Consider the following 12,030-nt stretch of genomic DNA (forward strand, 5'->3'; position numbering starts at 1 on the left):
CCTATATTTATGTTATTAAGCAGGGCTGTGCTTAATAAATTTAGCACGTAGGCCAAACAGTTCATATTGCTCCCACCTCTCAATAAAGATTTCATTTATGTAAGTCTAGCAGAAATGCCCACGGAAAGAGCGCCTCGTTTGCCCATGCCTTGGCAAGACCCTGTTATTAGGAATTGGGTTTATTTTTATATAATTACGTAAATGGCACGTTCACGTAGTTCTAAAAAGTCATTTCCACCCCTGATTCCAGTAAATGATGGACAGAGGATCATCGAAAAACTAACGTTACCACTAAATATATAAACAAACAAATAATATTAATAAAGTTCAAGGTAACAGGAAAATGTTAATAAATAATGATCGTCAGGAGTAGTTTGAGAAATAATAATTTAAGTATAATTGCTGGAATGGGAGCAAGAAAGTTTGATTAAGTCATCAATCCCTTCCCACCAAACAGAAATGCAAGGTAAATATCAATATTACCAAGGTCACAAGTTTGTTCTATAACTCTTTAATACCACCCGGGCACGGTTAAACTTTCATCGGTTTGAATTACGTAACCCATCTATTAGACAGACAGAGGCTTAATAACTAGTGCTATGTTTACAGGAAACATCAAACAACGAATAAAAAAATAAATAAATAAAAATAAAGAAACGCTCCGAGTTTCACCGCCTGCATGTTGCTATTTTTATTCTTTCCACATCTGTACGGAAGTAAGAGAAGCAAAAGGAGCACCATCACGTGGTAGATTTGCACCCCATCCTACTCGCTGAAGTTGGCAGTAATGAAGTGCATGGAAAGACTCATTCAGATGTTTTGTCTTACACAGACACCAGAGTACAAATAGCTTGAGGTTATTGGTTGCGGTTAAACACTGAATCCATTTAGAACAAAACTTTAGGTAAAATCACTAATATACGTTCTCTGCTTGTTAGAAGTCCAAAATCTATTCCTCTCTTGAGATGATTCGTCAACGTAGCCAGACATTTTTATCTTTGAAAATACCCTAAAGCGTAAAAGTGCACTCTTACCGGACTGTAATATAGAAAAGATGTGAAGGCTAAATTTAGGGATCTTGCTTCAGAGAAACAACTTTGTGTCATCTAAAGACAATGTCTGCCAACAGCGTGCGGTGATATTTAGTGAACATAGCTATCTGGTCTCACCGTCGTTCCTAATGCTGAGGGATAAAAATACACGTACTCAACTTGCCAAGTGATAGCAACTGAATATTCGCAGTTTTGTTCTTACGTATACAGCTTATCGACAGGCTACGAACGACACGACAACTGTGTGATCTAAAATCAAAAACAGTTTAGGACTCATTGACTGAAGTGAAGTACACTGCAAGCAATAAAAGATGGCACATTACGGACTTTACGTAAGTAGACGATGTAACTTTAACCTACGAAAATGTATTAGTTATTGAGAATATTATTATTAAAGGCAATGGTGTAATAATTATCTAACTGCAATATATAATTATAGTGTCATTTATCTCGTTAATATTATTGTGCGCATGTAGGACCGTACATACACATCTCGGGGCTCGAGGCGCTAAGCTCTTATGGGCCCCCCTTTAAAGATACCAGTGGTCCAGAGCCCAAAAAGAAAAAAACTTGCATATACAAATATAATAAAATATATATATATATTTTTACCGATCTGTTTAAACACAAACGTTGCAATACAAAGATCGCTTTAAAAATTTGAGATTACAGAGGCCATGCGAGGCCCCCCCTCCATGGTGAGGCCCGAGGCTAGCGCCTCATGCGCATGTTTGTTTTTAAGTGCGGCCCTGTGCGCATGTCAAAATGGTTTGTAGATAAATAAAGAGGAGGAGCATTGCTGAGAGAAACACATTACTAGAATAGCAACTGCAATTTTCATCCCATTTTTTTTCACCCATTCTTAGATGATACAAGTCCATTTAGGTAATTTGGTAATATTTTATGCGTTTGTGCTAAGTCAGACAGATTGTTGTTTGCGAGATGAAAAAATCTACACCTCTTCCCTGTCCCCCTCCTAAATTTCTTCTGAGGCCGATTAACTCAACTCGATAGCTTCAATCTTCGCGTCATAGACAGTATTCAAACCGGATCTCCCCAAACGGAATAACTAAACCACTCAGCCATGAAGATTCTGATCGGCTTATGAATAAAGCCTGATACTGTAAAGTAATAAATGTGAACACCGCCAGAATACATCACCTATTAATTAATACAGGATATTATTAAGGTTATAATTTCTTTAAATCGAATCTTATGTATCAAAGACATCTCATCTAAATCTGGCACGGTACAATTCCCTCACAACTATAACGGCCACAAGAACTGCAGCCATATCTACCAATTCAGAAGTATAACCTACTTATTTCTAATGCGGTATGGTTCCACCCACCAAACAGTCGTTTTGGTGATTGTTTTTACATGAATCATAAGTTTATAAAATAAGTATTTTAAGGCTGAAAATGAACTGAAAGATACACTTTACATGTTATCCTATAAAAAAAATAAATTTAGTAACTAAATAAATAAAATAAATTTTTTGTTTGTACTCCGGAATAGCTCCCCCACAGGGTCAGAGGAATTTACAAAGACAAAGAATACAAGAAATGATAAGTTTATTTAATTTAGAATCTATAAATGAACTGAAAGAAGCAGAGTTATGCAGTTAAAAGAAATTGTAACCAGCTCGTATTAGGGTATCGCCGTGATATAAAAGTACAATTAAAATATAACACTATAATTAATGCAATGTAAGAAAACTCTGAACCCTTCTAGCCCCAGTGGTTGTATCGGGATGACTCTACTAAACTGATTAAAATAAACAGATTAATCACTTAAAGTGGAAGTGCCTTGCTCTTGCAGAGGTCATAACAATTAGAGGAGATATTAGAAAAGAAAGTTGAAAACATACGCAATTCTATAAAAAAGTATTTGGACATTCCTTCCCAGTGTAGATGAGGGACCATGCTAACAAATGTGTATGTAAAGAAACGATTTAAAAGTGGACAGGCAACACCAAAGCCGCCACAAACAAGTAGAATGAATCGCGTTAAGTAGTTTTTATGGTATTAAAACAAACTGAATCGTCGGATGCCATATCTGTAATTCGTCACCACACGTGACAGACGGTTGACGTTTGAATTTCGCAAAGTCAAGCTTAGCTGATATGATGAAAAGATGCAAGGACAAGAGCAATGCAAAGATGTGAAAACGGTTAGTTTAGTCAAAAACTGACTGACAGGATTCTCCTATTCCTGAATAAACTGGGAAAAGCGAACTGAGTGACAAGTGACACCTTGAGAAACGTTATATTGGATACATATCTACAGGACTATCTGTGAGTGCGCCCACGGTCCGTGGGAGGTATAAGTTTTCATGGAACAACTGTTTACAAGTCCATACATAAAACCAACAAACGTCTTTTGCAGTAGTGCTAGGCCTACTGTTCCAGGATCATGGAACAGAGAAACAGATCCTATGGAGCAACGAGTCGCGTTACACATTTGTCTTCATATCAGACGTGGGGTGTGGGTGTTTAGAATTCCGAGGAACCTCTGTATCGCGGTGTATTGTGCCCACAGTGAAGGTCAGAGGAGGAGGGGGATCATGTTGTAGTGCTACTTCTGGTGGTGTGAACTACAGGGGAGGGAAGCGATATAACGATGATACAGAGTGTTCAGAAAGTCACTGTGCACTTATATATTTATTAACAGACGTGTTTCAATATAGAATACAGGAGGTAAATATGAATGACAATTATAAACAATGTTGATATCCCTTAGCATCAATACAGTCTTGGATCCTTCTTATTTTGTTTCTAAACACCGCTATCAGTTGCTCGCTTGAAATAGACAATGAATGCTGTTATCGCTGCTCATCAAGTCATCCAGCGTGTGCAGACAAGCTCGACACACTGCAGATTTTACTGCTCCCCATAGATAAAAGTCTGGTGGATTTAGATCTGGTGAGCGTGGGGGCCACACGTCTGTCGAAATAATGCGGTCTCCAAAACATTCCTTTAATAACTGCATAGATCTGTGAGATGTGTGGGGAGTAGCACCATCCTGTTGAAACCATGAGTAATTGATTTCATCACTTGTCATCTGACCGATGAAGGTGTGAAGAATCTCCAAACAATAGCGCTCGCTGTTTATTGTGTTCATAAAGAAAATGGGGCCAACAATTCGACGTCTGGAAATCGCAACCCACACACCAACCTTGAAATCATGTAGAGGTGTTTCGTGCAAAGTGTGAGGATTATCGGATGACCACAATCTTGAATTTTGCAAGTTAACATAACCCGAGAGATGGAACCATGCTTCGCCGGTGAAAAAGATCACATCCAACACATTAGCTGTATTCTCTTCGATAAATCGGTTAAACCACCTGCAATAGCGTATTCGTTTTTCATGATCAGTTGCTTTCAGTTCATGTACCGCCATTATTTTGTATGGCAAGAGCTTTAATTTCTTTCTGACGGCTGGAACAGTTCCAAGACCAATATCATGCTGATGAGCTAACTTTCGTAATGATTTTGATGGACTCTGCAGCATACTGTCAGAAATATCCAACAGTTTCTCCTCCGATAGCTTTTCTGGCTTTCCAAAGCGTTTGACATCATCCACTGCTCCTGTTTCCCGAAACTTATTGACAAGGTTACGAAATGTATTGCGATGTGGAACAGGTGTATCTGGGAATTTGTCAGCAAATCGCTGTCGCACCACATCTGTGTATCTACTACCTTCTCGGAATATGTGTTCGACGAGCCATACACGTTCTTCAGTTGTTAAAACCATATTGGGATCAAAATCTGAAATATAAACAAAATATGATTAGAAAAGTGCACAGTGACTTTCCGAACACCCTGTATATGAGACTGCAGTAACTGAAAATTAAGCCCGAATTTTGTTTGAATTTATCTAAAATTTTTAAACGGCTATTACAATATACACATATAACTCTAACGGTTCCCATACATTATTTTAATATCATAAAATACATAGTATTTGTTCAAATTTACTAGTGCTCCAGAAGGGGCTGTCCCACCATTCAAGTCGCCACTGATTTTTTTTCCTTTAAAATTTGTTTGTCGAAGCCTGATATACCAAATACTTCTGATATCGTAGTTGGTGTATATACATACATATAGGCCCATACGACAGCTGTTCAACTTAAACACGTTTAAGGATTTCAAAAATTTTATTTTTTAAAAATTTTTTAAACTTTAACTTTTAGCGTTAATTGGCTTTAATCTGATTTTAATGAAATTTGGGAAGGCTCGACAAATCGTTCTAGAAGAGCGAAGTATAAAATTTAATGAAGGTCCATCCACTGGGAGTCGAGTTATTATAAGCGTAATGATAGACAAAAAAAAATAATAATTATTGTCAAATTTCTATTGGTCCAATTTTAATGAAATTTGAGGTAGCTCGACAAATCTTTCTAAAAGACCCAAATGCCAAATTTCTTCAAAATCCATCCACTGGGAGTCGAGACTTGCAGACGGAGGCCAGATGTATGCGCATAGGCACCTTATACATATGTGTGTAAAATAGGCCATTTCCAGTGAACTGACAATTCTGTTAGGTTAAAAGTCAGTAACACTGGCCCAATAAACTTTTAATGAAAAACTTACACAGCTTTGCCACTTTATTAGGATCGTGGAAGTTTGAGCTATATCTAACCTATGCGTAAATGGGAGAGTGAAGAATAATCAGTATACAAAGATGGGTTAGGCATATAATTAATTTATCATTTTAAAGCAAGTAGATTAGTCTGATGTAACTTACAGAGCCAAAGGTGAAAAAAGGTATCCTTAAATCAGATGTTTCAGTTTTCCAACTCCGTTCTAGTTGAAAGAATAGGTGTTACACATTTAATAGATGAATTCATAGACTATATCTGGAAGATTCACCAGCATTCTGCTCAAGGAAGTTGATACACACATAGTCCGATCTACACTGTTTGCAGTTAGTCGCTTTTTAGGGAAAAGAATAAGCATTCCGATATTTCAGAAATTATTGTGTGAGACACCTATTTACGTCAGGTTTAGTATCGAGCAATAAGGATTGAACAAATCATTCTGTGGATAACCTGAAGGGAGAAAGAGGTACAGGACTCGTGAACTGAATGCAACAGCTGCTCTGAAATTGACAAATCCCATTAGGTATTGGACTCGTGTCTCCAGGTTAAACAACTTGAATTGAATTTTTTTTTTTTTCTCTAAGAGATTTAGAAATCACCTTTCTGTAAGACTAGTCTGAATCCAACGTTGTTTTTGGTTTTCGTAGTTACATCTTTTGCTACAGTTGACTGCAAATGAATCAAAAGGAGGTAGTGAAGAAGTTAACCGCTGTCATATCCGAGTGGTCAAGCGCATGGATACATACGTACACGCGCTTTGAGTGACCAGGATTTAAGCTCGTGACTGCTAAGTACGGTGTTGTTTCTTGTATTCTTTTGATCTTGTCAACTCCTCTGACGGTGTAGTCGTCCCGAAGTATAAACAGGCGCCTCCGTAGCCAGGTGGGAAGGAGCAGCAGTGCGTAGCACATGCTTCTTGATTAGACCGGGGTTCGAGCCCGTCACCACCAAATACGGAGTATGCGGAAAGGTCAAGGAATGACCACCGCATATCCCGGAGCAATATGGCCTTAGTTGCTAATGCTCCTAAAAACCAAATAATAACAACAACAACAACAAGTATAAACAGAGTATTTATTTCATTCATTTCGTCCTCCATTTGATCTATTGTTTCTTTTCCCACATAGCCATGACGCCTCCGTAGCCAGGTGGGAAGGAGCAGCAGCAGCAGTGCGTAGCACACGCTTCTTGATTAGACCGTGGTTCGAGCCCGCCACCAAAAAATCCGGAAGATGCGGAAAGGTCAGGGAATGACCACCGCATATCCCCGAGCAATATGGCCTTAGTTGCTAATGCTCCTAAAAACCAAATAGCAAACAACCCACATAGCCGATTTTCTCTTTTTTTTGGCTTGACCGTTCCCCTTAGCATTGGTTGTTGGTGACTATTAATATTGGATCCATATTGTGAAAATTTGCTTTAAAAGTTTCAGGGTAAGTTCTCTAAATCTGGTCAAGATGCTAAGGCTTTTGCAATTACAAATGACCTTATACACGTGCCTGTTTACGTATCGGAATACCCACAATCTTAATCACATACCCAACACCCTTGATCTTTTTGCTCACCAACAGCGTACAGTGAACCAATCGTAAAGTGGGTGTCCACTATAGCGCACGTACACGTGCAATGCGTCCTTGGATTGACAAAAATCGCCTAGAAAATGCGACACGAAATTATTCCCCCCCCACCACCACTGTACCACTCCGTACCAAGCACGAGCGCGACCCAATCAGTACCCCTACTGTTTGCGTCATGCTATTTCTTTCGTCATTCTCCACAGTATTTAATAAAAAATTTCGACCGAAAAGAATTAATAATTCAATATGACGAAGACCAATAGTAGGCGTTGTAAGGCGTACAGAGCACGTGTACGGGCAATGCGACCACCGAAACTACCCCCACTGAATACAAAGGAAAGATCTAAGCTATTTCGACACTGGAAGAAATTACAGCGTGAGATGGAGTTGAACAAAGAAGCCAGAGAAGGTCCATCCACATCTTCAGAGCCGTACATCTCCCTAGAAATGTTAAAAGTGAATTTGGAAGGAGAAGTCATGGAAGTTGATACTGTAAATGAAAACGATGAAGAGTCCTCGAAGCCCAGTCGTAAACGAAACGCGAAGAAGCCAAAACCGACTGCCAGAAGTACTCCATCAAATCGTTCAACATGTAATACACAGCAGGAGCCGCAACAGGATTTTAAGAAACATCGAAGTATCCACGCGCAGTTTAAACGTACATTCCTGGATAATGATTTCGGTTCAGTCTGTTCCGTGTGATTGGTTCAAGAACGATGTGAAGATTGTAGCAGCTCGAGATCTTCAAACAGCATTTCCAAATGAGGATGTAAGTCAAATGTAACAGCTGTCGTGGCTCTCTCAAGAATAAAGGGATTCTGACTCTATCGAAGTCAAATGGTTTTAAATATCATTCGATGCCACAGCACTTGCCGAAACTATATTTGGTAACGGCACGTCTCGTATCTCCGAGGGTCCATTCATGCAGATTCGTCGCCTGCGGCATTCATAAAGTCAATATGGGATCCTCGATCAAGTGATAAACGTTCGCATAAAGAAGTTTCACTTGACTCCAGCTATGCACGCTCGGGACACACACACACAATTTTTTTTTTAACCAAGCGTTCCTCAAAAGATGCTCCGCGAGTACTTATCACTTGGGATTTCGTGCCGGGGAATAAATTTTTACCTTATTTATTTACAAGTATTCTTTATTTAATTTTCTGCAGCATTTTGTGCATTAAATGCAATATGTATTTATGTACAATAAAATATTAAAAAATATACTGTATACAGGATGATTCACTACCAGTGTGACAAACTTGCAGGAGGTGTAGGGAGCACAAAGACGAATCGGAATCACATAGCATTGCAGGGTCCGAAATGCCTTCGTCATGCGGTTGAGAACGTTGAACGGGAGGCCGCGTGAACAGAGATCCCGCTGGAAGTCAGCATTTGCGAACCGTTTCTGTTGAAGAAACCAAGTAGCAAAAGTCCTCCGGAGTGGATAATCCGCAGGCTCCAATGATTGGACGCGTTGCAGATGGTATGAACTCATTTGGTTTGTTGACAGTATCCTCCATACAGTGGATTGGGAAATACCCAATCGTTGGCCTAACGCTCGAGTAGTCTTACTCGGATTGCCTTCTGCAAGACGTAGGACATTCTCCTCATTGTCTGGCGTCGTTGTAGTTCGCTCTCGATTCATGGTACCTCTCGTGAAACAACCAGTCTCACGTAACCTTCTGTGCACACGTGCGAAAATCGTATGATGAGGAGCACGCCTGTGCGGGAAATGTTCCTGGTACAAGCGCAGAGCGGCGCGCCCGTTACAGTCCGCAGCTCCATACGCGAGGTGCATGTCGGCCAGTTCAACGTTTGAATACTCGTCCATCCTACTGCCTCGGGAACCGGTTCAATTGTGTTGTAAATATTCTGTCGCACTGGTAGTGAATCACCCTGTATACATATTTGTGTTCCGGTGCGCTGCCTAAATTACGGAAAGTAATGCCTGTGTTCCCAGGTTCAATTCTTTCTCTCACTATTTCCTCTCTTGTATATTAATGACTTCTTCCACTGACTTGAAATCCTAACCACGCTTTTGCCGATTAGGGCACGCTACGTGCTATCCTGCAGTTTGGGAATCTTGCCCTGCACAAATGGCTTCAATTTATCGAATATCCACTGCAAAGTCGTTAAATGCAGATCTCCTAGTGATTCTCCAATCGGATGAAGGAAACTTAAGTTAACTTCAATCCTTGTTTTATTTCTCTCAAAAAAGATTCTACTGCTATACTCATCTTCGACGACACTAGGATTTCTAGACAAGATCACATACCTGTATCTCTACCGGTGGTTATCCATGACTTCCATTTGTCTTGGCATAAGCACATCACAAATACTGATTCCTTTACCTCAAAAAAAAAAAAAAAAAAATTTTTTTTTTTTTTTTTTTTTTTCAGCGTACTGGCTCTGTAAAAACCGCAAATCCGCCTTGTTCCCATATGTGTGGGTGGTACTCCAAAACTTCTCTGAAACTCCTTGACTCTAATCAAAAGAGGGTAGTCATGGTCAGTTAAAGTCCGTCTCATAAGAAGTCTCTCTCCACTCTGTCTCATAAATGTTCAGTTTTTGCATGCCTTTTCTTTTATATAAAAACTTCCATGGGCATTCTTCTGATTTGGCCTCTGTAATTGCACCACTCTCTTTCAAACTAGTCCGAACACGTGTCCCAACTATACAGATTACGGGGGGGGATGTGGCGCCATCGCACAGCATGTTGTAGAAGAGTCCAGGTCAAGCGGTATACAGAGGAATCGAACTAACGAGCAGAAAGGCAAGGATGCGCTGCGATATGCAAATTCACATGAACTGCAAATTGTATGCAAACAAAGGAAACGTCAAAAGGAGAATTCAGTGTTCTGGAGAGTAACTAACGATGGCTGAAAAATCAGGAGTTATCTTTCAGCCATCGTTAAGATCAGATAACTCCTGATCTTTACAGATAACTCTTGAAAGATCAGGAGTTATCTGTAAACTGTTTTTTGCAACAACAGTGCACAATGAGCATCAAGCAATCAGCACAGTCCATAAAGTATCACTATTGGCAAATGATGTAAGAAAGCAAGCTTATACCGCATCAGCCAAAAAGCCTTCTCATTTACCTATCCATCCCCTACAACAGTCTGTCTAGTTCTTCCTTGAATTTACTCAAGCTATAAACACAACACCAGATGAAAGTCTGTTCCAGCAATCAACCACCCGCTGGCTAAAGACAAACTTCCGCACATCTATTTGCCAACCATCCTTCCTCAATTTGAATTGATGCCTCCTCATGTGTGTAGTCTGAGCAGGGTCCGTAAAGTATTTTGCAACACTTAACAGACCCTGGAATGAGAAATTTCCAAGGTGTTATTTGGAAACTATTTTCTGGTGAATTTTTCTTCCCTTCAATTGTGTTGTAAATATTCTAAACTTTCAAAAATTTTGGAATATGCTTAACTTATTATTATACATACTTTACTGTTCTCCGATAAACTGTTCCAACTACATCCATCGGTATAAATGAATTTAAATTATGCTCACCTTTATATACGAAGTATAAAAGGTAGGTGCCATCCCTGACGGATGTTTTTCGGATGTTGCCGTCTGACTCCTCGTCATAATCTTTCTATTTAATCTTGGCGTAAAACTCGTAAAGCGATGATTAATGACATCTTCCGAATTATCAATGAATCCATAATTAAAATGCGTAATAATGACAACTGTAACAAAATGAGACGATTGTAAATCACAAATTGCTTCTTTTCGCTGCTTTTAATAAATACCATACAGGCAAACAGAAGGCGATTTACAGCCACAGTACAAATGAAAAGTAAAAAGTACATATAATTAAGTTAATTATAGAAAGAAGTGTCATCAAAGCACTTTCAACAATGAATTATACAGAAGTGACTACTTTACAATTTTCAATATTTAAATTATTAATGAAAATAAAAAGCTTTTAAAGCGTTAAGAGTAATTTTACAATCGCTTACATATACAATCGGTACATTACAAATTAGATGAGTTTTAGCTTTGTTTCCTATGCTCAATGCGCTTTTTATTAAAGGGTACAATAAATATTATATTCACTACTTTAATCATGGAATTGTAAAGAAAGGGAAGTACCGTTTTCACAACTACAATGAACGAACTAAATATAAACAAGGCTATACATCTGAATAATTTCATCAAATAATTCTGTGCAAGTGAAAGTACAAGTTTCAGTAATTTTAAAAATGCGTTGTATATAAATAAAAGTATAGTTTTAAATACTTTAATAAGTGCATTGTTTACAAGGGAAACCAAAATGCTCACTGCTTCGGCTAATCGATCATAGAAATACAAAACCAGGGCTTTCAACATTTCATAGAATATAGTATACACAACAAGAAGAACAGCATTTAGTACTTTAAATAATGCATTGAGGATAAGCAAAAGTACTGCGTTCACCATTGTAATCAGTTTGTGAAGGAAAGAAAGTATAACTTTTGCTGTCTCAGTCAAGATACTGCATATAAATAAAAGTATAGTTTTCAACACTTCAACGAATAATTTGTGGAAAAAAGAAAATATTGCTTTTAAGGTTTTTATCAGTAAGTTAATAATAAATGAAAGTACAGCTTTCAACATTTTAACGAACGAGTTGAAAATAAAATAGCATAAGCTCCTGAGTGTTTTATAAACAAGTGAAACTGTAGTTTTAGACAACTTAATCAATACTGCACAGATTAGAGAATGTATAAATGTCAATAATTTGACCGATATATTGTAAACGGCAGTGCGGACACATCTCATCATTTTAATTAAGAAGGCAT

At 38.5% G+C, this 12,030-nt stretch overlaps 1 protein-coding gene across 2 annotated transcripts in view; it reads left to right on the forward strand.

Moving 5' to 3' along the window:
- The first annotated feature begins 824 nt into the window (after positions 1-824).
- Positions 825-12,030, forward strand: part of LOC150080881 (uncharacterized) — a 597,772-nt gene continuing 586,566 nt past the window's right edge. For both annotated transcript variants that reach the window (XR_016547378.1, XM_090381140.1), the window contains exon 1: positions 825-1,384. Coding sequence is in view for 1 of the 2 variants with exons in the window: in XM_090381140.1 (XP_090237266.1) it covers positions 1,364-1,384 (21 nt within the window). In the remaining variant the exon portion in view is untranslated. The remainder of the gene's footprint in view (positions 1,385-12,030) is intronic.

This window comes from Mastigoproctus giganteus, chromosome 9 (assembly GCF_048544385.1).
Source record: "Mastigoproctus giganteus isolate SK-2022 chromosome 9, ASM4854438v1, whole genome shotgun sequence".
NCBI lineage: Eukaryota > Metazoa > Arthropoda > Arachnida > Uropygi > Thelyphonidae > Mastigoproctus > Mastigoproctus giganteus.